The 27,038-nt window shown below is 51.1% G+C and overlaps 8 protein-coding genes across 8 annotated transcripts; 7 read left to right on the top strand and 1 right to left on the bottom strand.

The window, feature by feature from the left end:
- Positions 1-1,289: 1,289 nt before the first annotated feature.
- HOO65_070589 (uncharacterized protein) lies at positions 1,290-1,514 on the top strand (the record flags this gene model as incomplete). Its single annotated transcript, XM_071001377.1, has 1 exon — positions 1,290-1,514. The coding sequence occupies one exon, from the start codon at positions 1,290-1,292 to the stop codon at positions 1,512-1,514; it is 225 nt and encodes a 74-aa protein (XP_070857307.1).
- Positions 1,515-4,302: 2,788 nt separating this feature from the next.
- On the top strand, positions 4,303-4,761 carry HOO65_070588 (putative double-stranded RNA/RNA-DNA hybrid binding protein; the record flags this gene model as incomplete). Its single annotated transcript, XM_071001376.1, has 1 exon — positions 4,303-4,761. The coding sequence occupies one exon, from the start codon at positions 4,303-4,305 to the stop codon at positions 4,759-4,761; it is 459 nt and encodes a 152-aa protein (XP_070857306.1).
- Positions 4,762-5,038: 277 nt separating this feature from the next.
- Positions 5,039-7,009, top strand: HOO65_070587 (RNA-directed DNA polymerase from mobile element jockey; the record flags this gene model as incomplete). Its single annotated transcript, XM_071001375.1, has 1 exon — positions 5,039-7,009. The coding sequence occupies one exon, from the start codon at positions 5,039-5,041 to the stop codon at positions 7,007-7,009; it is 1,971 nt and encodes a 656-aa protein (XP_070857305.1).
- Positions 7,010-9,614: 2,605 nt separating this feature from the next.
- Positions 9,615-10,610, top strand: HOO65_070586 (Protein FMP32, mitochondrial; the record flags this gene model as incomplete). The annotated part of the gene is made up of 3 exons (XM_071005116.1): positions 9,615-9,989; positions 10,027-10,103; positions 10,181-10,610. 3 exons carry the CDS (start codon positions 9,615-9,617, stop codon positions 10,608-10,610), a joined length of 882 nt encoding a protein of 293 aa, XP_070857304.1.
- Positions 10,611-12,595: 1,985 nt separating this feature from the next.
- On the top strand, positions 12,596-14,414 carry HOO65_070585 (NADPH oxidase; the record flags this gene model as incomplete). The annotated part of the gene is made up of 3 exons (XM_071004981.1): positions 12,596-12,708; positions 12,783-13,037; positions 13,118-14,414. 3 exons carry the CDS (start codon positions 12,596-12,598, stop codon positions 14,412-14,414), a joined length of 1,665 nt encoding a protein of 554 aa, XP_070857303.1.
- Positions 14,415-16,399: 1,985 nt separating this feature from the next.
- On the top strand, positions 16,400-20,113 carry HOO65_070584 (IgA FC receptor; the record flags this gene model as incomplete). The annotated part of the gene is made up of 1 exon (XM_071001374.1): positions 16,400-20,113. The coding sequence occupies one exon, from the start codon at positions 16,400-16,402 to the stop codon at positions 20,111-20,113; it is 3,714 nt and encodes a 1,237-aa protein (XP_070857302.1).
- A 2,346-nt stretch (positions 20,114-22,459) lies between these two features.
- On the top strand, positions 22,460-23,397 carry HOO65_070583 (Golgi apparatus membrane protein tvp15; the record flags this gene model as incomplete). Its single annotated transcript, XM_071005131.1, has 5 exons — positions 22,460-22,479; positions 22,610-22,681; positions 22,891-22,943; positions 23,080-23,148; positions 23,225-23,397. 5 exons carry the CDS (start codon positions 22,460-22,462, stop codon positions 23,395-23,397), a joined length of 387 nt encoding a protein of 128 aa, XP_070857301.1.
- A 610-nt stretch (positions 23,398-24,007) lies between these two features.
- Positions 24,008-25,847, bottom strand: HOO65_070582 (GATA factor SREP; the record flags this gene model as incomplete). The annotated part of the gene is made up of 3 exons (XM_071004977.1): positions 24,008-24,981; positions 25,042-25,613; positions 25,714-25,847. The coding sequence occupies 3 exons, from the start codon at positions 25,845-25,847 to the stop codon at positions 24,008-24,010; spliced, it is 1,680 nt and encodes a 559-aa protein (XP_070857300.1).
- Between the last annotated feature and the right edge of the window lie 1,191 nt (positions 25,848-27,038).

Below are 27,038 nucleotides of genomic sequence, written 5' to 3'. Positions count from 1 at the left end.
TTTTTCTACAGCATCCTACTTTTCTTTGCTGTTTTCATCCCCTGCCGCGAGATTCGCCCACTGAAACCTCAGCTCATCGCCGTCTATCAGCCGAGCTTGTCAGATTCCCATCTCTAGAAACAGTGTCTGGAGTCCGGATACGCACGCCTTGGCCATTGCACTGAATCACACACGCCGTTAGTCTAGAGCTACATGGCTTTACAAGCCTTGTCTAGGATACTCAGCTCCTCCAGCGCCTGTCTAGGTGTAGACATGGGCATCTCTAGCTAGCGAGTCCCTCATCACAAGGTCAGGTCAGCCTCATTCCCGACGCATACAAAGAGAACTTCCAGCCAGTATCACAAATCTCTCTCTTTCACGTTGATATGGGAAAGTCGGGAGTCATTTGTCATACATCACTTTATATCCTAGCCTTGACCCTTTTTGAACCCTCAAGGACTAGTGTTTCACATCTTTGGCTGAAGAAATATCACTGATAGCACAATTTTCTCCTTTATGCCCCGCAATCAGAAATAGAGATGCACTAGGGGATGGCCCAAGCAGTATGCATGCCTCTCGCTGTGAGACTGCGCTGGATATCCTAGGCGGCCAGTTCAGGAGGACGACTCATCAGTCTTGAATCCTCATTCTGAGAACTTACGTGTGCTTGCAGTTACCCTTTTTGGGTTACTGAAAAAGCCACTTGCCTATTAGAGTAAGTAAGTTCTCTTACACCCATTTTAGGAAAGTGACAAGCCTCCAAGCTAAGCCTAATACGGCCAGATTTGGGTGACAAGGCCACAAATACTGTATGTACGACGGTGATATTATCTTGCAACGAGATCCCAATTGAAAGAAAATGCAGCCCGACCCGCTATGCAGTTGATTGGGTATGGCTGGAATTCAAGGCCCCCTCGCTCTGCCGTGCTTGGAGCGGTATATTTCAAGGTTGAAAGACCTAGTAACAGGGCTTCTATCAACATGTTTACTTTCGGGATGGTGACTGTTGTCTCGGATTGCATGACATATCACCAATGCTATGCTTGGGAGGTTGTTGACAGAGGTCTTGGGTACAACTGGCGTGAGATGCTGGATCTTCGCCTTTCATACTCTATCCATCCTTTCTTTGTATAAATACCGATCATGGCTGGCCTTCGGAGCAGTGGTTTGGCCCTCTCGACTTCACTTTACTCTCTATACCCCTCCATACGCTACCCCAATCCTTATTCTAAGGGCTTTGCTTGCACTACCTTCTACCAATCATAGGCTCTTCCCTTTGCTTTCTTTCGAACTCCCTCCACTTTGTCACTATGAAATTCTTTTCTGTTTTGTTGATCGTCACTTCGGCCTCAGCCATTGCTACCTCTCGCGCCAGAAGCCCTAGGCTTAAGGGCCAATCCAATCTGCGCTACGGATCCGGGATGGGAGCTTCTAACCGCCGTGATGTCGAGGATGTCGAAGCCCTGGACCCACGTCACGAGCGCAATGCGGCTGCAATTGGTATTGGTATGGTCAGCCGCCGCGACGAGATGTAGATTTATTTCTTCTCTCCATCCTTCCATCGCTTTTCCGTCATTGAAGCCACACATCGATTTGTATGTCTCTATTAGAGGTGCATTCGCATGTCTTCCTCGTTGACTGGCGAGAGCTTTGTCTTTTTGTTCGGCCTTGTAGCACCTTGGTCGGATTTTCGAACTCTTCCCTGGCCATCATCTATCTTCACTCAAGATATTGGCTATTGGCTTGAAGATTTCACAAGCTTTTCTTTTCTCTTCATCCTTGCGGCCTACTAGCTTCTCCTATATATATCGTCCTTATTGAAACATACATGATTCCTTTCAGCACGGCAGACCTTTTCTCTAGACATCCAAGGCTCATTGGTTATTTTGAAAGGCACATCGGTGTCTGAGCCTCACACTATGCGGAATAGTTACACCTTTCCCTCAGCTCTAGCTCTTATACATCGCAGACTTTCAAAGTGCCCGCGTTGCAGTGTCCAAGAATCGTTCCAATGTATTTTCTTCTACCCCTTGCAGAGACTAACAGCGAACTCCATCCTTTGACTTCCTTGCGCAAAACGAACCGTTACATGTTCAAAGAACTGTGACACGGGCCGACAGTGTAGTTATGGGTAGAACATTCTCTACAAAATATATATTCCTCATCACATTATCAATCCCAAACCACCCATTCTCAATATATATTCCTAGTTTATTTAGACCGCTCACTCCCAGTAAACTTTCGTAAGAAAGTATACCATCCGCCAGGCTCCCCGAGAGTATACCCCGAGCATCGTAGCCTCTCGTCCAAGATGACCTTTGTGATACCGAGCCGCAGATCAAGCGGCTGCTCTATCATGACCGAAGTAGAACAAACCGGAAAAGAGAAAGGAGAAAGGAGAGAGGAAAAAGTAGGCAGAAGGAAATACAGATAGGAATACAACTAGAGCAACGCAAAGAATGAAAACCCGACACCCACAGCTCCAGGGCACCATGCCTCCGCGTCCACGTAGTTGAGCTACACATCATATTCCCTTCAGGTCTCTGATTGTAGAGCATGCCGCCAGAATCCAGGCAGCCGAAGCCAGAAGCTTCCAGCCCCTATAACCAGCATTGGCTATCCAGTCGACTGCTTCGTTGTCTGGTGCCCAGTATATCCTGCCGGATGACTTTTCCAGCGCTAGGTTGTCTAGCCCGCCTCCCTATTCTACCAATATACGGTAGCATGATTGTTATCGTTATTATATTATTTAACGTCTACCTACTGGTTTTCCACGGCGATACGACGGCATGTTCCGGACGGGAGCACCTCCCGGGCGGTCAGCAGTCACAGGAACGCTTAGATTTCGAGCATCTCCTATGACTTTTTAGGGTCCGGCAATGAAGCCAGGAGGACTCTCTATCCAGCGTGGCCCGGGGACTTTGAATTTGAATTTGAATTTATTTAACGTCTACTGGAATCACTAAGATCAAACGACGCCGGATTGATTACCGGACAGAATTAACCCTCTGCAGGGCTGACCACAGGTTTTGGGCGAGAGAAGCTCGTATGCTCCCAAGCAAGCTTGTTACTCGTCTTCCACCTGTAGTCGTCAGAAACAAAAAGAGAAAAAGAAAAAAAAAAAAAAAAAGGAAATCCCCAGATATACCCTAAGCCCAGAAGTAGTGGGGCTAACCCCCAACTTCCCCACAAACATTCGTTCCTCTGAAAAACCTGCCACGCTTCCTGAAGTCGTGAAAATCACGAGAGCAAGACGGCAGCGTCCAGTGCAGCCTGGGAAAACCCCCCCAAAGACGAGAAAAAACCAGACTGTGTGAGCATCCGAGGGCTCGTGGTATATCCTTCCACTTTTCTGGTGGCCGCTGCCTTGCACGTGTGGATGAGGCGCGAGACAGCCCCCTTTCTAGTGACATGCCACAGTCACCAGTCTATCCGAGGACAGAGGAGCGCAAGAAAGAAAACAAAACAAAAGAAAAAGGTGCGGACTGTGTGAACTCTCAAAATTCAGTCCTGAGCGTGAAGGTGAACTCCTTGAGTTGGAGTGGTGTTGCGGCGATGAGGAGTTGGCGATCGCGAAAGTTGTCGTGAAAAAGGGGGCGAGTCGACGACGAGGTTATCCTCAAAGTTGGGTAAGTGCGGCCTCAAGGCTCCACAGCTCATTGTCAAGATCCATGACAGAGTCAAAGAAGAAGAAAAGAATGAAAGACGCTTATCAGTGTCATAGACGTCGTCCTCCAGCAGCCCGGAAGAAGGGGAGGCACCAGACCTCAAAGGTACCCCCCCGAGGGTTGTAAGAGGGAGAGTTGAGTCAGCAGTGCAAAAAATTTGAATTTGAATTTGAATTTATTTAACGTCTACTGGAATCACTGAGATCAAACGACGCCGGATTGGTTACCGGACAGAATTAACCCTTCTGCAGGGCTGACCACGGGTTTTGGACGAGAGAAGCTCGTATGCTCCCAAGCAAGCTTGTTACTCGTCTTCCGTCTGTAGTCGTCAGAAACAAAAAGGAGAAAAAAAAAAAAAAAACAGGAAGCAGAAAACATAAAACAGAAAACAAAATGAAAACCCCGTCTAAACGCCCCTCCTCCCTCCGTGCTAGCCCGTCCCCTGTCATGTGTCTACTCGACACGCCCTCCATTTAGGGTCTAGTTTTTCCGCTAGGTACTTACAGGACCTATCCTCTCTGAGGAGTTTCTTTACGAACCTCCCCGCCAGTCTCGTGGCGTTGCCTATGCACTCCCATGGGTGACTGAAATCCTTCGGTTTGCCGCAGTTTGGCACTTGGCACTTTGTCTCGGCGTCCTGGTGGTTGAACCTGGTATGGTACTCCTCAAAGTCGCCGTGTTTGGAGCGCGCCGCCAAGATTCTCGCGACGGTGCCTCGGTTCAGCCCTCTCATCCAGTCCAGCTTATATGGCTTTGGGATTCCCAGCGCCCCTCCAAGGTGGTCGGTGTTTGGGCAGTTGTCTATCATCCAGTCCTTGAAGTCGGCCCTGAATGCATCGTTCTTCCAGCGTCTCGCCGCCGCCAGAGACATCGTCCTCTCTGGAACCAGCAGATCCGAACTCTTGCATCCCGCTTTGGCCAGCTGGTCCACTACTTCGTTCCCTGGGACTTCGCAGTGCCCTGGGACCCAGTGTACCCTGCCGACCGGCTTGTCCAGCGAGAGGCATTCCGTTCCGCCTTCCCACTTTGCAAGGATGCGCCGGATCTCGTCGACCTCGAGTTGGGAAGTGCCTGGCTTCCTCATTCGCTTGCTGATGCGCTTCGCTACTCCTAGGTTGTCCACGCACAGATTCAGACCCTCTGCTTGTGGTGGAGCAACTTCTGCTGCGATCCTGACTGCTCTGAGGGCTGCGATCGCTTCCGCGTCCGCCACTTCCCTGTATTTCCCGCATGCCCCGGAGCCTTGCGCCAGGGTCTTGCCAGCAGTGCAAAAAATTCCCGGTAGCACAAAGGTACTCAAGCCCCGTTTAGACAGCACAAATAACGCAAAGTCGTATCAAAGAGCAGCATCGGATCTAACGCTCGCCTTGGTAAACGAGATCAGGGAAAACATGGAAAGAGGAGAACTAACCTCAATCTTGTCCTTCGACATACGGGGAGCCTTCGACGGCATCCTCCCCAACAGGATGGTCAGGAGACTCCAAGGGCAAGGATGGCCAGGTCACGTTTGCAAATGGGTTCAATCCTTTTTGGAATCGAGGACCTCACAGATAACGCTGGACGACACCACAGAGCCACCAGGAAACACGAGCGGAAGCCTCCCACAAGGGTCGCCAATCTCACCAATCCTGTACATGCTATTCATGGCGCCGTTATACTACAGCTGGAGCAACTACCTGAGAGGATATATGGACGACGGGCTCTGGCTGATAAAAGGCAGAACCTGGGAGAACTGCATCAGGGACCTGAGAGTAGTCATGGAGTACACCATTGGGTGGTGCACAGACAACGGGCTTCAACTGGACCACAAGAAGTCGCAGCTGTTACACATGACAAGGAAACGCACCCAAGACAACCCAGACTTGGAACTGACTGGAGCGCCTGTGATTAAGGCCACCCCTAGAAACGGCTCACTCAAATGGCTGGGAGTCCGCTTCGACAGGAGACTCAAATTCACAGCACACGTGAACGAGATAGCGGGAAGAATGGAAAAGTCAGTAAACAGCCTCTCGATCCTCAGAGGCTGTAGACACGGCGCCCCCGTGAAACAATTAGTCCAGGTAGTCAAATCCGGAATCATGGCGACTATGACATACGCGGCAGCAACTTGGTGGAAACCAGAGCAACGCGGCAACAAAGGCAAATCGAAGAAGCTGGGAAAGCCTCTTAGAAGAGCACTCCTAGTCGCCCTCCCGGCCTACCGCACTACTCCCACGGCCCTTATACACATGGCAGCGAACTGCCCACCAGCAGAAATCACACTGGACGCATCAGTCAAGAGGGAAGCAGTCAGGTGGCACTCACTGGATACAGCACACCCACTGTATGATCTGAAGGACTGCAAACACCAGAAGGAAATACTGAGACTCCTCCCGAAGCCCCTCCCCAGGTATGGCCCACTGTGTGTCAACCCGCCCCCAACATCAGTTCCCCCAGACGGGGCAAAAACAGAAGGGCTCCAGAAGGAAGAAGCGGCAGAGAGCCACCTCGCCTGGAAAGCAAGGTGTCCGCCAACAGACATCTGGCTGTACACGGACGGCTCTAAACTGGAAAACGGCTGGACAGGAGCAGGCTGGTGGGCAGAGAGCGAGGGAAACTGCATCACCGAAGGGGGATGGTCCTGCGGGAGATGGACAGAGGTAGCAGACGCCGAAATCCGAGCGATCAAGCACGGACTAGAGAGTCTGAAACAGTGGCACCTCACGCACAGCAGGACCATCTGGATCTGCACAGACAACCAGGCAGCGACGACGCGAATGAACTCCATGCAGAGGAAAGTGGGAACATCTCAATTCGACGTCGACAGGGCCAGGCAAACAGCACAGAACCTTAGAGCGCAGCACCCCTCACTCGAGGTACACTGCATCTGGGTCCCAGGTCACAGGGGAATTGAAGGCAATGAAAAAGCTGATGCCCTTGCTAAAAGTGCTGCAGTGGAAGTCTTTGAATATACCATGTCGCTAGCGAGAGCTAAGAGATGGCTGAGAGAGGACCTCCACCAAGCACACAAAGCCTGGTTCAAGGATCAGAAAACGGTTGTACACCATGCCACCAGGAAACTCATGGAATTCCCCCACCCAGACAAGCTGGGCGTTCCAGAAGGCCCCCGCAAGCACCAGGGAAAGATCCTGGCAGCGATATCAGGACACGGTGACTTCGCAGCATACCACCGAAGGATGAATCACCCGGACACTCGCAATCACTGCCACAGATGTGGCAGCGACAAGAAAGAAACCCACGAGTGGACCTGCCGGAAAAACTCAAAACCATGGAGCCATACCTTCGTGCAGAAGTTGCTGCTCTCTTCCAAAGGCAGAACGTCTCTGATCGGCGCGATTGCCAAACGGTCAAGCCCGACATGACAATCCAAGCAAACTAACAGCGGCGTGAACCGCCCCAACTAACTCTAAAGACACCAGGAAAAAAATCCCACTCCCGACAGAAGTCTCCCCAATGAAAAGTGCCGAGTACCTGACGTTCACCCCGGCCCGCCTCCGCTCCCCTCTGCTTCCGCTAGGTGAGATAAAGTCGGATGACGAACCCCCCCCCCCCTCCCCCCCCTCTGACACAGCCCTTGGTTCTCCCCATAGGGAACCACTCCCCTCGCATTCAACACCCTCTGGAAATCTATTGCTTGCACAAACCTTCACCCAATCTCGCTCTTTGCTGCTTGACTGCTTGAAAATGTGTTTGCCTCAATGCTTTCCATTTCTGCTTTTGTTCCTTTTGCTCTTATCTTTCCTTCCCGCTTTGCTCTTCACCTGTCAGGTAATCGACCCGAACAAAGATCCCTATGGCACCGCTGGTGACCGGGGTTGGAGGACGGATTGATGGCCTACACAGGCCCATATACGGCGACCGAAAAAGCAGTCTTCTTACGGCCGAATCGAGAAGTCTGGACTCGAAAAACCTACATTTTTCTTGATCTGATCCCACGTCATAGAGATCCACGGAGCCACGACGCAGGTCAAGCTTAGATAGTTTTAGGTAGAGAATAAATACAACAACAACAACAACAACAACAACAACAACGCAAAGTCGTATCCTCAATAGTGTAGTGGTGATCATACCTGCTTGTCACGCAGGTGACCTGGGTTCGATTCCCAGTTGGGGAGAAGAGTTGAACTAGAAACCGTTGTTGCAACGACGGTAGTTGTTCTTTTTGCTCTTTTTGCTGCGCGGCCCGGTTTTTCATGCCTGAACAGCAAACAGCACATCATTCAAAACCGGAACACCGCCCAATATGCATATTTTCACAACTCTCCCTCTTACAACCCTCGGGGGGTACCTTTGAGGTCTGGCGCCTCCCCTTCTTCCGGGCTGCTAGAGGACGACGCCTATGACACTGATGAGCGTCTTTCATTCTTTTCTTTTTCTTTGACTCCGTCATGGATTCTGACAATGAGCTGTGGAGCCTTGAGGCCGCTCTTGCCCAACTTTGAGGAACAACCTCGTCGTCGACTCGCCCCCATTTTCACGACAACTTTCGCGATCGCCAACTCCTCATCGCCACAACACCACTCCAACTCAAGGAGTTCACCTTCACGCTCAGGACTGAGTATTTGAGAGTTCACACAGTCCACACCTTTTTCTTATGTTTTGTTTTTTCTCGCGCTCCTCTGTCCTCGGACAGACTGGTGACTGTGGCAGGTCACTAGAAAGGGGGCTGCCTTTGGTCACATCCACACCGCATGAGGCAGCGGCCACCAGGGCGGTGGAAGGATAGACCATGAGCCCTCGGATGCTCACACAGTATGGTTGACTTTCTCGTCGCTTGACGGGATTCCCAGACTGCACTGGAATCTGCTGTCTTGCCTCCACGATCTTCATGGCTTCAGGACACATAGCAGATTTTTCAGAGGATCGAATGGTTGTGGGGAAGTTGGGAGTCGTTTCCACTTCTGGGTTTAGGGTTTGTCTGGGGTTTTTGTCGGTGGGGAAAGGGGGATGGGAAAAATGGGAAAACCGAAGGTGTTGCAGCAGCCACGCATGAAAGGACAAAACCACTGTACTCCGCCGGGGCCTACCCCCCGTGCCGACAGCCGGGGGCCTTTTAGACTAGTTTTTACACGGGGCCTCCACCAACCAAAAATATCAGGTAACCAATCCTAGATCCCGACAGGTACGCCCTCGGGCCGCGCTATACAGAGACCCTCCTGGCTATATTGCTGGACCCTAAAAAGTCATAGGAGAAGGTTGAAGTCTATGCGTTCCTGTCACTGCGGACCGCCCGGGAGGTGCTCCCGGCCGGAAGGCCGTCGTATTATGGTGAAATAGCTGTAGGTAGACGTTAAATAAAACATACATACATACATACATATGCATATTTCCGTGTAAAAATAGTGGGTCTCCATGTCTTTGAAAATTTTGACGTAGCCTCACCTCTACCCACCAACACGAGCGGCAAGATGTTTTATTCCTCCACGTTTTTCAAACGACAAGATGCCATCAATATTGCATGCATCTTCACTGATAAATATCAAAAACAGTCGATTTACAAAAAACCCGTTGCGGATTGTTATGTAAGTCCGATCATTGCGATCCTCCCCAGTTGTTCATTAGATGAACGTTGGAAGCACCGCACCCAAGATCAGGCTTTTAAACATTTTATTCTCCTTTTTCCAGTCTCGAATTCAATGGTCGTGGAGATATTTCTGCTTGCGCAGAGGTACCGTCTCGCACCGAATAAATTAAGAGATAGCGTCGAAAGTGATTATTTGCGTTGTTCATAATGAAGAAAAAAAAAGAAAGAAGGAGAGTTTCAAGTTCAGACGCAGAGGTTCTACGGGTTTTGTAGACAGAAAGCCTGGAAAATTGTGGACCTACTTAGAGTTGCAGCCTGAGGCACACATGACCCATATTAATTCTAGAACCCTATAGTCTAAGGGTTATATTGCTATCGATAAGTAAGGGTTCAATCCCTATGGGAAACTTGAAAGTTGAGCGGAGTCATGTTTGGTTTCTCCAATGACGAAATCCAAGGCTACTTCCCAACAGTTATTGCTTCCTAACTCACGACACGAGGTTCGATATGAATTCCAAAAACTGCATACGCTCTTCTTCCATAGCATCCGCACATTTTCATGCATCATTTTTCAGCCCAGCCTTCCCGGCAGCAAACACACAATCTCCCCATTTGATGGCGTCTCGGTATTTCCACAGCCTAATCTGGAGCTCGAGTCGCGCCAAGTCCCAGATATCACTGATGTCAAGACGGACGCCAATAACAATAACATCTGCACGGAACATCAATATATTATGCGGGATGTCTCCGCAGCTGCCTATTGGCACGCCACAATATGCACAAGCGCGGAGGGCATTCCACGTATCAACCCCGAGACTGTTAAACCATCACTTTGATACGCTTAAGTTTGTGCAGCGACTTCAGAGCGAGGGCTTCACTGAGGAACAGGCCGTAGCAATGATGAAAGTGCTGAATGATGTGCTATCCGAAAGGTAGTTTGCAGCCCCCGGCTAAGCCTACCGTATGCTGGGCGCACAGAAGCTAACGCCACCGCAACCCCCTTTCACAGCATCGGCAACCTCACACGTACTACAGTTCTCCGTGAGGATGCTGCCAAAGCCACATACACCCAAAAAGTCGACTTTGCGAAACTGCGCTCCGAGCTGATCGCAGCAACATCGACAGAAGCCGATGCAACGCGCTCGACACACGAACGGTTAACGAATGATATTGCTAAGCTGACAAGCCGGCTCAAGGATGACGTAGGCCGTACCCAGGCTAGCGTACGGCTGGATTTGAACCTAGAAAAAGGACGAACCCGTGAGGAAGCCGTAGTTCAAGAACTCAAGATTAAGGAGACCGAAGCCAAGATCGAGCAAGAGGTGGCCAGCCTGTTGGAGAAATTGGAGCAGGTCAAGTTTCAGACGCTCCAATGGCTCATTGGTGTTTGCACGGGTTTTGCAGCATTGATGCTGGGTGCTTGGAGACTATTAATGTAAAATCAAGTGGCGTGAGAGTGGCCAGATCGCGAAGAGCGGAGACAAGAGGGAGGAAGGGAGGGAGAGAGCATGTGACACAACCCAGCCCGATTTCCACATGATGGGTAGCATCGACAAGCGCAGTTATCATACGGCAGCGAAGAGCCAGGCTCCAAGAATGACCGAAATCCCCACACATCCGGTTATCAAGACTAAGGCTTGTGCATACGTTTTTGTACGTCTATTTCCTGCGCAATTGCCAACTCTCGTTGCAGGGGCAACGACTTGAGACGTTTCATGACTTCGGCGAACTCTCGAAGCACATGAAGGTTAAGCTTATCAGGGAGAAGAAGAGAAAGAAGGGATGAATGATACAGCCAGAAAACCAAACAACAGATACCTCACTTCCTGCTATTTAGTCATGCAGTTCTAGAATCATGATTCGCTCAAGGCGTAAGTTGGAGGCAGACACAGCAATTTTAATGAATTATGAAGCCACCTCTAGTTTGATCGGCTGTCTCGAATGTGGGACTCGAGGACTAAAAAGGAAGAAGAGGAAAAAAATGTGTCAGCAGGGGGGACATAGAGCATGGTATCATAAAAAAAACATAGAGAAACAAAGGAATAACACTGACTTGACGTTTGAAGTATAAGCGCTTGTGCGTCAGAAGGACCATCACAGGAGAGGTAGCCCCATTTTTATGGGATATCTCATTGGCCAGAGCTGGTCATGTCTGTGCGCAGGAAAGGGTGCATGTCTTCTATAATGGGGAGGCTTCTGGGTGGTGATTGGCTGGAAGGCCATTTGTTCTGGCGGCTAGGTTTATTGACACCTACGGCTTGGCATTGGATTGGAAGGGACTTGGGGGGGTTTGGACTAAGCTTCCGAGATCTGGGTAAGGCAAGCTTGCCAGCGTTGAAGAAACTGGAGGCAAATCAGTCTAGACCTTTGAGGGCCCATCACGCAGTATTCATAGAGAAAGAGAACAAGATGACTTCAGACCAGGAACCGAGCCAGGCAAACCCGTCACAGCCACCAGTTCCCGGTTTCGTCTTTCACTTACTGGCTATACACTACCGTCTTTCCGTGTTTCGTGTTAGCCATTTTGATACATAAATGCCAGATTTCTAAGCTCTTTGTTGGTGAGTGTTCTAGCCCCTCTGGCCTATTTTGCTGAACCACTTGGTGATGGTAGTTGCTTGCTTAATTTCTGGCCCTTCCATCTGCGAGCTATAGATATCTCAGCTCTTTCCATTTGAAGGCGCTCTTGCTCGTTTGTACTTTTGTAGTATGCCTCTTTCCGTTTGCTCCCCATTCCTCGCTCTCCGTCCAAGCCAAGAAACAAACAACAGGGGTTTTATACAGGAGCAAGTTGCCTGATAAAGTCTTGTTTTCCGTTTGGTTTCTAACCCCACCTTCCCATACTGCTTCATGGTCTTGTTCTTCTCTGCTCCTACCTCATACGTTTACTCCTTCCTGCCTTTGTCCTTTTCATATCCTACTTCCTCCTCCCACACCCTCTCTGAATTTCCCCTCTTTCTTCTCTCTTCTTCTTTTTTCTTTATCGCTGCTCTTTCTCTTCATCTCTTCTTTCGTGCAGGGCAATAGTCTGTGTCTGTCATCGCTTTTTTTTTTTACTTCATTTTACTCTTTCTTTCTTGGCATCTTTTATCTTTCGCTTCCTTTCCGGTCTGCAGGTTCAGATATAATTTTCTTTCTTTACTTTTACGTCTTTATTTAGTGCTTGCCTTGTATTCGACTCCGACTTCCTCTTCCTCCTCTTCCTAGTCTGCGCCATCTTTTAACACCTTCATTGACGATATTCCACGACACATACACGATAGTATCATACCCATCGCCATCACCATCAATACCAACACCACGCTCACGAATCTACGCTCGTATATACCCGGAAATCCTCTAATCACTTGGCTTTTTGCTTCTATTTACTCCCCCGGGCTACTGCCTCATTAACTGGTTGTCTATTCAACCTCTCTTTCACAAAATGGGCGCCGACATGTCTACCAAGACGCTCATAAAGAAGCAGTTTACAGCGTCCAAAATGACGTTCAATATACTCTTCTGGGGCATCCACTGGGGTCTCTTCGGCTATGGATGGTATGCCCGCTTCTTCATTTCTTAGTTTCAATGCGCCGGTGTTGCTGATTACTAACATTGCTCTATGTAAATAGGTGGAAGCAAAACAACGACGCACGCCTTGCAGGCCTCAATAGTATTGGGCTTTCTGTGTGGATGTCCAGAGGTGCCGGCTTGGTACTCAGTGTAGATGGAACCCTAATATTGCTTCCCGTATGTCGCACACTCATGCGTTGGCTGCGACCGAAAATTAGGTGGCTGCCACTTGATGAGAACCTGTGGTTCCATCGTCAAGTTGCGTATGCTATTCTTGTATTTTCTACTATTCACACTTTTTTCCACTATGCCAAGTAAGTTGGTTTCTCAATCTCCACAGCGAAACTAGACTCCACATCCAGAAGAGGTCACTCGTCTAACACTCACCCCCCAGTTTCTACATCGTCGAAAAACGCCAGCTTCGCCCCGAACGCGCCGTAGATATTCACTACACCCAGCCTGGTGGCATCACTGGTCACACCATGCTCTTTTGCATGTTGCTGATGTACACAACTGCACACGCCAAAATTCGCCAGCAATCCTTTGAGACCTTCTGGTACACCCACCATCTCTTTATCCCATTTATGCTTGGCTTGTACACCCATGCCACTGGCTGCTTTGTGCGCGATACTCCCACGCCTTTTAGTCCCTTCGCTGGCGCAAACTTTTGGAACCACTGTATTGGCTACCAAGGCTGGCGCTGGGAGCTCTGGTCGGGCGGTATATATCTAATTGAAAGGCTGTACCGCGAAATTCGTGCCCGCCGCGAAACTACCATCACACGCGTCATCCGCCATCCGTACGACGTAGTTGAAATCCAGTTCAACAAGCCTTCATTCCGTTACAAGGCTGGCCAGTGGCTGTTTTTGCAAGTCCCCGCCGTAAGCAACTACCAGTGGCATCCTTTCACCATCACTTCCTGCCCCTTTGACCCCTACGTGTCCGTTCACGTGCGACAGATCGGTGACTTCACCAAGGCTCTGGGCAACGCCCTTGGTGCCGGAGAGGCTCAGTCAAAGCTATACGAAGACCCAGAGGCAGACCCCATGGCCATGTACGAAATTGCTCTGCGTAACGGCGATGAAATGCCTCAATTACGCATCGATGGTCCCTATGGGGCTCCCGCCGAAGATGTATTCGAGAACGAAATTGCTGTCCTTGTTGGTACAGGCATTGGTGTAACTCCCTGGGCGTCGATTCTGAAAAACATCTGGCATCTGCGCAATGGACCTAACCCTCCCACACGTCTGCAACGTGTTGAGTTCGTATGGGTCTGCAAAGACACGTCCTCATTTGAATGGTTCCAAAGTCTGCTTTCCAGTCTTGAAATGCAGTCATCACCAGGTAGTCAAGGCGACAACTTCCTGCGCATCCACACTTACCTCACACAAAAGCTAGATGCCAACACAGCACAAAACATCATGCTTAACAGTGTTGGCTCAGATTTAGACCCACTTACCGAACTCAAGACCCGCACCAACTTTGGCAGGCCCAATTTCGAGCGCTTGTTCACGTCAATTCGAGATAGCATCATGAGCCGGTCGTATATGAGTGGTTTTGACGGCAGTACAAACACGACAGTAGGAGTATACTTCTGCGGTCCGTCAGCAGCTGCTCGCGACATAAAAGCTGCAGCCAAGAAAGCAACAATAAATGAGGTGCGCTTCAGGTTCTGGAAAGAGCATTTCTAAGAGTGCGTGCCTAGAATGTGAAGTCGGGAGCGCGGAGTCTTAAGCCCGGTGTGCAAACTGGAGTGTGATTCTGGGGTGTGATTCTGGAGTGTGACTGCGATGGTGACAACGGGAGAACACGAGCTGGTGGCTTTTTTTGTTTAGAAATCAGGCAAAAAGGAGTTGAGGCGCAGAAGAGAGTTTCTTTTGTCAGTGTTTCAGGTATTTCGTTTCCTTGGGCTCTAATTCAAGTCCAAAGAACCTTCTGTTTTCCGTCTTTGCCTTGATGTCTGTGTTGGACACGCCGGGGGAATTAGCGTACTCGGGTATGTGCGAGGGAAAGTCAGGGGGAAGTTTATATGAGGGGGAGAGTATAGGGCTGTGAAATGCTTAGTTGGTAATAGAGGATTGGTAGTTATACGACTCAACCCTAACCCTTTGAAAGACGGAGCGCTAAAGTCCGGGACAATGCTTTATTTCCTTCGCGGAGTCAGTAGCAGCTCTCAGGCCCTCTCTGTGCTGTACTCTCACCACCAGCTGTGGCGTCTCGCTGCTCCCTTACTCTCTTCCTTTCATTTAATTTGTTTTTCTTTGTTCTCTTGCCTCCCCCTCACCGCAACACGTAATTCTCGGCTTTTTGATGTCAACCTTCAGCTCAGTCGGACGCGGCCGGGCTTATGGGGGGTTGGCCATGGCCCTCCAGCGTTTCGCTTCTTTATGGTGATGGGAAGCTTGGCCTTTCAGCTCTCGTGTCCCGAAGCAGTAATGCCTTTGGGGCGGCTGAAGCGGCCAGCCAACAGCCAGCGGCAGCACGGCGAAATGTACTTGCGGGTTGAGTGTGGAGTCTGAGCGGGCCAGGGGCCAACCCAAGCTGACTGTACGTAAACAGTCTACTACATGGCATATATGCACGTTATGTCCGCTTGTTATGTCAATGCGCAGGCATCTCAAAAGTTCGCTTGCGCTTTATGCTATGCATTTGCGTCGTCTTTTTTGTGCTCAGACAAGCCACACACCCCTGAACTAGTGAGTGACATGCAAGTGTTACGCCATCAAGCTAACATAAGCTTGGCTTGACTTTGTGCCGTTTATAAACAAAACAAAAGTTAAAAGAGAGCAAAAGAAAACATGAGAAGAAAAGGCCCTTGTTTTGTCACACTCCCACCCTCTACGGCTGTGTTCTCGTCGATCGTAATATGTATGCAGCAGTAAAAGAGGAGGAGGCAGGGGGAAAAAACAAGGCTGGCAGCGTTTCGGCATTTTGAGTTGCTTTCAAGCGGACCGTAATCTCTTGGTTGTTGTGAATCCCCATGGGGGCTGAATGGCGGCCTGATGTTGGATGGGAATGGCTTTTGTTTACCGCCTTAGCCTTGCCCTGGCTGGGATGGCGATTGTTGGGGCGGAGGGGAAGGGGAGGGAAGGAGGGGAAGGAGAAGGGGTTGCCTTACAATGGCTCGGATGGGGAGAGGATCTTCCCTAACTGGGGTTCTTCGGCTCGTATGGCTGGCTGGTCATGGTTGTTCTAGACTGTGCGGCGGAACCGGGATGCCTAGTTCTAGTGTGGTCTTTAGCTTTTGGATTCTTGGTTCTGACTATAGGCGGACTAGGTGGTTTGGGTCCCTGACCATGATCGACCGTATCTGTTCATGCTGAACAAGGGAAAGCCACAGCGCTTGCAACGTTGGACTGATGAATGGATGGTAGACAAACAACTCGGTGAGGAAAGGAGGAAAGGGGATGAAGGGGTTAGGTGGTCGACGGGGAGGCAACGAGAGACTGCGATAGATTGTGTATATAAGCCCGCCACCATCGCCGCCCTTCATCTGTTTGTTCTTCTCCTCACCTCCTCATCCACACCGATCATACAAGCCTACAAGAGTCCTTTGTTGTTATTCCAGCTAGAGTCACTCTTTTGTACATACTCCTTTTCCTATTTCTTAATAATTACTAACTTCTAATTCTTCTGATTATATATTTTTTTTTAAACCTCCCTTAAACAATTCACAATGCGCGCTACTCAGATGTTCATCGTCGCCCCGGTGATGGCCGGCCTGGCCGCTGCCACTGCGTCATCCGCTGACGGCTGCGAGCCTGAAAAGGGCACCAACTCATACACTGACTCAGTCCCTGAAGTCGCAGTCCCTAAGGCCCCTTCTCCGTCATCAGGCGGTTACAACGCCGGCGCAGTGCCGGTCTACCGCAGAACATACGGCTCTGACAGCTCGAACAACATGGGCGACTCTAAGAACTTTGGCAAGCAGTCTGGAGACAACTTCTCCGGTGCGAACTACGGTGACAAGTCTGCTGGCTCTAATGACTTTGGCGGAAAGCAGTCTGACGACAAATCCTCTGGCTTCAAACAGCCCGGCTCTAACGACAAGGACTCTGGACACGGAGGATATGGTTCTGGCGGTTCTGGAGACAAGTCCTCCGACGACAAGAAAATCAGCACCGGGGGCTTCGATGGCAAGAACGCTGGCCCTAAGGACTCTGGCTCCGGATACTCTGGTTCCAGCGGCTCCGATGGCAAGAACTCCGGCTCCAAGGAAATCGGCTCCGGTGGATTCGATGACAAGAACTCTGGCTCTAAAGAGTCTGGCTCCGGATACTCTGGTTCCAGCGGCTTCGATGGCAAGAACTCCGGCTCCAAGGAAATCGGCTCCGGTGGATTCGATGGCAAGAACTCTGGCTCTAAGGAGTCTGGCTCCGGATACTCCGGTTCCAACGGCTTAGATGGCAAGAACTCCGGCTCTAAAGAAATCGGTTCCGGTGGATTCGATGGTAAGAACTCTGGTTCCAAGGAGACTGGTTCCGGATACTCTGGTTCAAGTGGTTTCGAAAACAAGTTTTCCGGCAACAAGGACGTCGGCTCCGGTAAAAAAGAGTCTGGCTCTGAGGAGTCTAACTCGGGTCACCAGGAGGAATCCGGTTCAGAATACTCATCTGGCTCTGACGAGTCGGGCTCTGACGAGTCTGGATCTGACAGCTCTAGCTCTGAGTCGGGCTCTGACGACTGCGGCTCTGACGACTGCAGTGATTGTGATGTGCCTACGGTCCCCAAGGGCCCTGAGTCCGGCTCCTCCACAACCCCCAGCGTTGCTGTCGGTACTGCTCTGACCCGCACTGCCGAGAAGGGTGGATACGCTACCGATGTTCCCTCCGTTCCTGGGGGCCCCAAGGCTCCTCAGACCACCGAGACGCCCAAGGGCCCTGACTCCCCCAAGGTTCCCGAGGTCCCCAAGGGCCCTGAGTCCGGCTCCTCCACCACCCCCAGCGTTGCTGTCGGTACTGCTCTGACCCGCACTGCCGAGAAGGGTGGATACGCTACCGATGTGCCCTCCGTCCCCGAGGTCCCCAAGGCCCCTCAGACCACTGAGACGCCCAAGGGCCCTGACTCCCCCAAGGTTCCCGAGGTCCCCAAGGGCCCTGAGTCCGGCTCCTCCACCACCCCCAGCGTTGCTGTCGGTACTGCTCTGACCCGCACTGCCGAGAAGGGTGGATACGCTACCGATGTGCCCTCCGTCCCCGAGGTCCCCAAGGCCCCTCAGACCACTGAGACGCCCAAGGGCCCTGACTCCCCCAAGGTTCCCGAGGTCCCCAAGGGCCCTGAGTCCGGCTCCTCCACCACCCCCAGCGTTGCTGTCGGTACTGCTCTGACCCGCACTGCCGAGAAGGGTGGATACGCTACCGATGTGCCCTCCGTCCCCGAGGTCCCCAAGGCTCCTCAGACCACCGAGACACCCAAGGGCCCTGACTCCCCCAAGGTTCCTGAGGTTCCTAAGGGCCCTGAGTCTGGTTCATCCACCACCGCCAGCTTCGCTGTCGGTACTGCTCCTACCCGCCCTGCTGAGAAGGGTGGATACGCTACCGATGTCCCCTCTGTTCCCTCCGTTCCCAAGGCTCCTCAGACCACCGAGACACCCAAGGGCCCTGACTCCCCCAAGGTTCCTGAGGTTCCTAAGGGCCCTGAGTCTGGTTCATCCACCACCGCCAGCTTCGCTGTCGGTACTGCTCCTACCCGCCCTGCTGAGAAGGGTGGATACGCCACCGACGTGCCCTCAGTTCCCGAGGTCCCCAAGGCTCCTCAGACCACCGAGACGCCCAAGGGCCCTGACTCCCCCAAGGTTCCCGAGGTCCCCAAGGGCCCTGAGTCCGGCTCCTCCACCACCCCCAGCGTTGCTGTCGGTACTGCTCTGACCCGCACTGCCGAGAAGGGTGGATACGCTACCGATGTGCCCTCCGTCCCCGAGGTCCCCAAGGCCCCTCAGACCACTGAGACGCCCAAGGGCCATGGCTCTGACGAGGACGACTCTCACTCCGATGACGAGTCTGAGAAAGGTTCATGCGAAAAGTGCTCTGGCTCTGAGGCTACTATCTCTCACTCTGCCGGATACACTTCCTCCACTACTGCCAGCTTTGCTGTCGGCACCGCCCTGACCCGCACTGCTGAGAAGGGTGGATACGCTACTGATGTGCCTTCTATTCCTGAGATTCCTGGCAACAAGGGTCCTGGCTCTAGCACTTCTGGTAGCTCCGCCGTCGGCCCTGCTCCCACCTTCACCCCCAGCGTCGCTGTTGGCACTGGTCTCACTCGGACTGCCCAGAGAGGTGGATATGCCACCGACGCCGGCTCGGTCCCTAGTGTTCCCGGTCACAGTGGTTCTGTTCCTGGTGTTCCCACTGGCTCTGGCCCCAACGTCCCCGGCAGTGTTCCCACTGGCTCTGTCCCTTACGTTCCTGGAAGCGCCCCTACTGGCTCTGCTCCTAGCATTCCTGCTGGTGTCCCCACCGGCTCCGTTCCCAGCGTCCCTGCTGGCTCATACGGCGACAAGGTTGTTCCCACTAGCTTTGCCACTTCCGTTACCTCATCCCTGGGATCTGGAAAGGGCATGGCTACTGATGCTGCCAACAGTGCTACCGGTTCCTGGAACAAGTTTGCCACCGGAACTGGTGCTGTCCCTACCAGTGTTCCCAGCTCTAGCTACGGATTCAACCTGGGTGACAAGGGCGAGGATAACTACAATGGTCTAGGCGATATTGTGGCCACCATTGAGGAGATCATCTCAGAGAGTGCTGAGACTCTTGGAACTATCTTCTACGGTGAGGGATCGCGCATGGAGGCTGACTGCGAGGAGAAGGACTGCTGGAATGGCGGCCAGTGCAGCTTCGTTGACTACGACCTGCCTGCTGGCATTGATGGAACCGCTTCGATTGCTGGTGACATCTGGAACAAGGGCTCCAACTGCGGTGGCTGCGTGGCTGTTAAGCACGAGGGCCAAGACTACACCCTGATGATTACCGACCAGGCCAGCAGTGCCTCGAACGCCACTCATCTCGAGCTGACCCCCAAGACCTGGGACCTGTTCGCTGCTAGCTCTGACTACCACGTCATCTCGGGCCTGAAGTGGAACTGGACCCCCTGCCCCATCGAGGAGGAGCCTCTTTGGGTTCGTGTGCACTCTGAGGCTACCCAGCACTGGTTCGCTATCACTATTGAGAACGCTCGTGAGCGTACCTCTAAGCTTGAGGTCTCGCCCGATGCTGGCAAGACCTGGAAGGAGTGCTCCCTGAACGACTATAACCTGCACGTTTTGGACGGTTCCCTGGACACTGAGTCCGTGTATGTTCGTGCCACTTCTATCACTGGCAAGGTGGTCACTGTGCCTGATGTTTCTGTCGCCAAGGATGCTGTCGCCAAGGCTGACAAGAACTACCTGTAAAGGTGTTTATAATTGGAGGCATTAGCTGGATGGCGTCTTAGGATTCGCGCTTATGCTTGATCTGATCTGGATAGTAACGGTACACAAATCATTAGACTTCTCGTTTATAATATAACCTGCACATATTTTTCTTCTTCACTCATTTTATTTAGCGCCTTTGTTTTAATGTTGTTAGTGCATAGTAGAGTATCGACAATACAGTTGGACATCGATTGCGGATGCCTATGCAGACCGAATAGTGCTTTAGTGAATAATGTAGTTACGGAATATGTGCATCGCTAAATGCCATCGTGGCTGTTAGATCATCAGCTCCAGATACTATAACTTACTACTCTAGTCTTCTCAATTCCGCACTCACCTTTTGCCTCAGATCTTTCTAGTATTGTTGGTAACAACGCTGCCTTCACTTCATGCTTTGTAAGCGTCACTTATGACAACTGCTCCTAAATTCTCCATGAATCATATCCGATTGCATCGGCCAGGTCGCTTCAATAGTGACATATGCTGTTAGCCTATCGCATGATCCGTGTTGTGCGGTAGGATCGGCAGAACCTGCGGAGAGGGCAATCCAAGAATGCCTTCTAAGACGGCCAGCTAGCACCAATGGGTGGGGAAGAAAGATAAAAGGGGGTGCCGCTGGGTCCAACCACAGCCTATAAGTCATGCCACGGAGGATTGCCCTGCTTTTGCACGGTTGACCGCTTATCCAGATTTCAGAATTGCATGTCTTTGTTGCCCTCGTGCTTATCTGCCTCCTCATCTTGCTATGATCGTATCGAGCTTGAGAGAAACAAGCGATCAAGAGCGTTCGCCCTTATGAAAGAGCCAAGTGAGCTAAATACAACGCACTTACTGCGACCTGGCTTCCCCCTCTTACCACCAAAACAAGCTGCCGTTTCTAGATATGGCTGTACGCACTCCTTGCCGCAGAGCACCATAGGATTGGCCGCTCAAATTGCTCGCTATAGGCAAGTTCGCGTTACCAATGGATAAAATCATTGCATCCTGTGCTTTACACGTAGATGGTTAAATAGGATCGTTTGCATCATTTGAACCTGGCTGGCCCCGAGGCGCATAGTTCCACTGTAGATGTAGAGATGTCAGGTTGCACGTGTCCTGAGAATTGTGCACTCTGTCCTACTTACACTTACTGACCTCTTCTATGCATGTGTATGTTAATCTAGAAGACCTCTTGTGCCGCTGTCTGAAGCACGGGTGCTCTTTGCAACAACTCCTGGTTCCCAGTTGACTGGTTTAGGAGTTATATCCATCTCATCGTTGTACTGCTTGTCCTCCATTATCCAGCGAATCATGCGCGATCCGTCCAATCTATCACGCCAGCCCCGTAGTCCTACCCCGAGTCAGATCTTGCCATTTTCGATCCGCTGGGCATGTTTATAGTCTATTGTAGAAAGCTGGCCGTCAGTTTGGTTCTTGCCAAGCCTCCAGTATTCTTTTGGTACATAGCTTCTAGAATATGAGTGTCTTGGCGAAGCGTACTGAAATCGTTGAAACTCCCGCTAGTCAGTGTCATAGGACCGTCTGTATCTATCAGCAACGGATTTGCCGTTGTTCGGGCTGGCATAGACATACAACACCAAGTATTATGTTTCCTATAGCTTGATGTCAAGATTTGGGACACTTCTGCAAATTCATTTCCCCACTACCTATCGCAATCGACGACAGGACTAGGGCCAGAATGCCCTTTTGGTGAGGACATATCTGTAGGTTCCAGTCCGTGAGAGGGCTAGATATATATTGTGGTGGGTGAGTTTTGCGGAAAAGAGCTTCTCGAGAGAGCAAGGGGAAAAGAAGCTATCCACATGCGAATCCTGAGAAGTATGATTTCGCCTGAGACGTATGCTTCACGGCTAAAGGCTAGAGTCAATACGCAGGCGTCAGTAGTCGCATAACTAGCAAGTATAAAGACTAGCACCATTGGAATTGGGGATAACAATTCGCTGCTTTAGCGCCTTAGACGCGCCACGGCTGTAATTTGGTCAGCCACTTCAGTAGGCATGAGCAGCCCCGCTCAGCCACACAGTCTCATAAAGGCGGTGAGCATCAAGCTCCCCACCCTTGTCACCAGGCACCCTTGAGCTTCGTTTTCTGCCACAAGCGTAACTGGCCACACAAGAACCACAATCAAACATAGGAGAAAGCAGATTGGCTTTTATCTCTTAATATTCTTTTTATCGCTACAAAAAAAAGTCGCTTGTCGCTGCTTTCCTTTGCTTCACGTGCGCGCCTCAAATCTCTCTCTAGATTCCCGCTCTCCTTCTGCTCTTCCCTTCTTGTCCTCTCTACAAGTAGCCAACAAACCTATCCGCTCCTCTATCCGTCGCCATGGAGTTTTCCGAAATCTTGTGAGGCCCTCTTCGAACCTCCTAGTCGCCCGCCCACTCACCGGCGAACGAATGGGCGCTCTACCCTTTATGTCTTATTAGCCCCAATTTGGCCCAAAACTGACCATTCCTCTCTCTCTCTCCCTTTTAGCCGCCTGGCCAATCTGGCTGTTGCCGGCATCGCCGCTATTTCTGGAGCTTTCTGGATCCTGAGCTTCTCCTGGTACGTCCCCTAGCCAGCTTTTTACTTTTATGCGCCGTCTTTGCGACGATGAATTGATGCTAACATACTCCCTTCCCGCTCTAGGCATAAGTAAGCTAACTTGTCCCACTGGCCCCGTCTTCCCGTGTCTTCACCAAGTTTGGCTTCCATTCCGTCTCGTTCGTCTTCCGCCTCATGCCAGCGACTAACTAATCCCCCCCCCCCCGTAGTCTGATTCTTGGTCTCTACCTCATAGCCTTTGGTGGTGGTATCGGTCTTCTTGGTACGTTGCACTTTTTTTCCCGCTTCCTTGGTTGACCCTTGCTCTGAGGCTCGAGCTTGAGCTTGGCCACAACACCCACACTAAACGTGTCGTTTTCCTTTTCTTAACTAACGACCTGCTTCTCTCTTCCTTGCAGAATTCCAGATCCCACCCCAGGCCACCCGCTTTGCTTCGTTCTTGTTTTCCTTCCTGGGCCGTGGCGTCTGTAAGTACCTTCCTTTCCACTCTTCGGCGCCTTTCTGCTTCAAACACACCAACTAATAAAACTCGCTGTTTTGAAGTCTACTTTTTCCTGGGTGCCATAATCGCCGATGGCATGATCCTCTTCCAGATCATGGGCGGCATCACCGGTCTCATCGGCCTGGCCTACATGGCCCTCGAGTTCTTCCCTGTCATTGAACCCCCGTCCAACATGCGCGAAGTCGACGCTGGCTGGGGCGCTGAGGGCGTGTAAAGCTGCCGTTCGCCTGTCCGCCTGCGTGCAAAAGTGCTACATTCTGTCTTGAGCCTCTCTGCAACCACGACTATCTACAATACTAAGCCTTTGTTTTACATCCAATACAAGGAACAAAAAAGCGGCTCTTTTTTTTCTTAGGAGCGCAGTCTACCCGCCCCCCTCCCCAACCCGACGGGGCTATGCGCACAACTATCTCACTAAATAGCACATAACTCTGCATACATACGTACTATACGTCATGAGCAATGTAAGCCTTTGACCCGTGCGCTTGTGAAACTCAAAGTAATTCTCTTTTGTTCTCTTCGTGCGACAGAAGCCGCACATACTCGCAGGCATTTATAGATTCCCTATCTTTGTGGCCATTGACGTGCGCTTTACGGTCCATGGCGATTTTCTTTTTTCCTACATGTCATTTTATTGTCACACGAATTCCCACATTTCCACAAAGAGGGAAGAAAAAAAAAGTATTGCCGATGACGTCATGCACACCATCAAGGTAGCTTGGACGGGCAGGAAGAAAGAGGCATGATTTCCTCGAATTTTACCGACAACCCAAAGTTAAAATCGTAAAAAATAACCCGCCAGTATTCGTATATTCGTCCTTCGTTTATTGTTGATATTCCAATGCCGCTAGCTCCTCCTCCTTGCGTGCTAGCATTTCGCGCATGCGCCGCGCCTCCTCCTGTAGAGCCGCTCGCCTTGAGATCACCGTCTCGTGCTCAACGCTATTCTCGCGCCCGCTCTGCGCTTGCATTGGCATCTGATGCATTAGTGGACCGGGTGGCAAGCTTAGCGGTGGAGGCGGCTGAGATAATAGATTATGCGGATATCCACCATTGCCACTGGAGCCGCCATACATCGATGAGCTACCTGGGCTGGCCACAAAGCTTGTGCCAGTGCTTACCGGAGACCGCATGCCTGGATGGTCTGCCTGTGACATTGCGACGTTTGTAGACTTTATAGAGTATGTATTCGCGTGGGAATCGTCGTACCGAGCTTCAGCCGCTCCGCCGTCATTGGCAGGGTTGAGGATGGAGTTAATAGAGGATATGCGTTTTGACGAATCAGATGCCGCCGATTGTAAGTGCTGATTTGGCGGAGATAAACCCTCGGTGGTTGAAAAAGAACGCTTGCGCGAATGCGCCAGGAAGGGGGATGGGGAGTTGGAGGGTTGCCGTTCGTCCTTGACGCTTGGCGGTAGCTGGCCGGCATCGTGCTGTTGGACAGATGTATTTTGGTTTTGTCTCTGGTTCTGATTCTGCTCTTGCCTTTGGCTTTTAGCCTGGGCCTGTCGCCTTTGTTTCCCTGATAGCCTTGGGCTTGGGTTCGAGTCTATCACCATGGAATCGCTAGATTCCTTTGCATTTTCGGGCCTTCGCCTGCGGACCCCTAGGTTCACCGAGCCATCTTCATTCAGTGTTCCCCGCTCCATGCTGGGTTCTGGAGAGCGACCGGGCGTGTGCGTTCCTTCACCACCCTCGTGCTCCGAATCATGGGTAGGAATAGTACGCTTGCGACGCTTAATGACTGCCTTTTTCATGGTAACCGGTCGGTGCGAGCCATGCAATTTGTAATAAAGCCCTATATCATGCAGCTAGTTAGTTTTCTGCACTCCATCAATTTGAAATGGGGTCTACTCACCACAAGCGTTGCAGATAGCTCGACCTGCCTCGTCCCTTCGCCATAAAGGAGTAATGGTCGTACTGCAATTCTGGCAAGCAATTACCACGGTAGAATTTTGGCTTTGTATCTCAAGCGCCGCGACGTCAATAGGTGCGGGTCCTTCAGGCTTTGGGTCAGGGGAAGTCGACATGGCGCTTGTCGAGGCTCCTGATTCGTTATCAGATTTGCCTTGGCCCTTGAGCAAATTCAAGCGTGCGGTCTTTGAGACTCGGTTGTTGAAGGCTGGACAGCCCCCACAGCCTTCAGCGCCCCCTGTCCCATTACACTTGCCGCCTCCCGGGCATGTGCCGGTAGACTCTTCGGCGGAAACGTATGTGGCGCCCTTGACTGCACCAGACTGGCGGGAGGAGGAGCCACATATCTTGACCCGAGATGTGCCAACATCAGTGGGGGCAGGATTCGCGGGTGATTTCTTTAGTTTTGTTGGCCTGGCTGTATTTCGGGCCTTATAATATAGGCCACATGCGTTGCAAATAGTAGCACCCTGGGGAGATCGTCGCCAGAGGGGTGTTTGCGTGGTTTCACAGTTGCTGTATTGCGCAAGTTAGCCGTCGTATTGCTGCATGAGCTATTTGTTTATCAGCAATATAGATAGTCAGAATAGCAGGGGTCTCAGGCAACCTTGCTTACCTACACACTTGACCTGTTTGGCCAGAAGGAAGGGCTGATGATGCACGTGATGCTGAATTTTTGGAGGGTGGTGGACTTGGCTCGAGACCAGCGGGGATGTTGGAGCCGTGCTGAGCTGGCGGTGTGTCTTGCATGTGGATATCACCATTTTCGTCGGTGGCATTGTCAAAACCGGGCAACGGGCGGCGCTTTTTTGATGTGGATTTCCGCTGTTTAGATTTCATTGGGCGGGTCGGCAAAGCAGTTCGTGAAGAGGAGGAAGAAACCACAGGTGAGTTTGAGCCACGGGCTGAAGGCCCCAACGTTGGTGATTGTGGACTCTCTGTCATTGGCATACACTAGGGAGGTGGTGTGAAGTCGGTACGGACAGGCAGTAGTTAGTGTGGAAAGGCAGGCGTGATGCCAGAGAGACCACGGCAGAAACAGCAAAGATAACAGAGGCAGCTTTGAGTATCGTTGTACTAGTGGTGGTCGTAGAGATAGAATGAGGCAACACCTAGGTATGATGCTTTGAATGGTGAAAACAGCTCGCAGCGGATAGCAGGTGAGACGAAGAAAGAAGAACGGCTCAGGAATAAAAAGTGACTAAAGAGTGCGACTTCGATGATATAGCAAGTTGTTTCCAAAAGGAAGTGACAGGGGTGTGACTGAAAGAGCACAAGAGGTCAAAGGGGGGAGGAAGAGCGGCCTCGTCCAGAAAGGGACTAAGTAGTAAATAGTCCCAGTTAAGTAGTTGGGTGGATAGCAGGCAAGCGGCGATGTTTAGCTTTATGTTTGCGTTGATAGGCTGTAGTGAACCTGTTGGCGCACTTTGTTAATACAGATTCATAATACCAAGATAAGTGAAGTGAAGTGAAAAAAAGAGCAAGAGCGTTTGTGTGAGCATCCCGGCCAAAGCAGATGGTTTGTTTCGGTATGGACGGGGAAAATGTTGCTAGGAATACAGGTGATTTCTTTTTTTTTTCTTGCATAAACGACAAAAGAAGGAATAGTGCCAGCAAAAGTAGAATAAATAAGAACAAAATAGAACAAAAAAGGAACAAAAAAGGACAGCAATGGGCCAGTTCTCGTCCGGGGCCTAGCCAAGTTTCGAAGGGGAGGGAGCAAGATGGGAGGAAAGACCAGCTGATCGACCTGATCTGATGGAGTGGGTGTTGCGAGGGCGGAACTTGTTTAGTAGTCACGAGCACTTACTTGGAGGCAAAGATGAAGCAGGGAGAAAATTTCCAGGAGCAAATAAGGCAAAGTGACGAATTAAGCTGGCCGGTAGGACAAAGGAACCAAGGCTTAATTCAAGAACGCAAGAAAAGGCCAGTAGCCAAAAC

This window comes from Ceratocystis lukuohia (genome assembly GCF_044167205.1).
Source record: "Ceratocystis lukuohia strain C4212 chromosome Unknown Supercontig7_pilon, whole genome shotgun sequence".
In the NCBI taxonomy this organism is placed as follows: domain Eukaryota; kingdom Fungi; phylum Ascomycota; class Sordariomycetes; order Microascales; family Ceratocystidaceae; genus Ceratocystis; species Ceratocystis lukuohia.
This window is presented reverse-complemented; position numbering and strand designations above follow the sequence as displayed.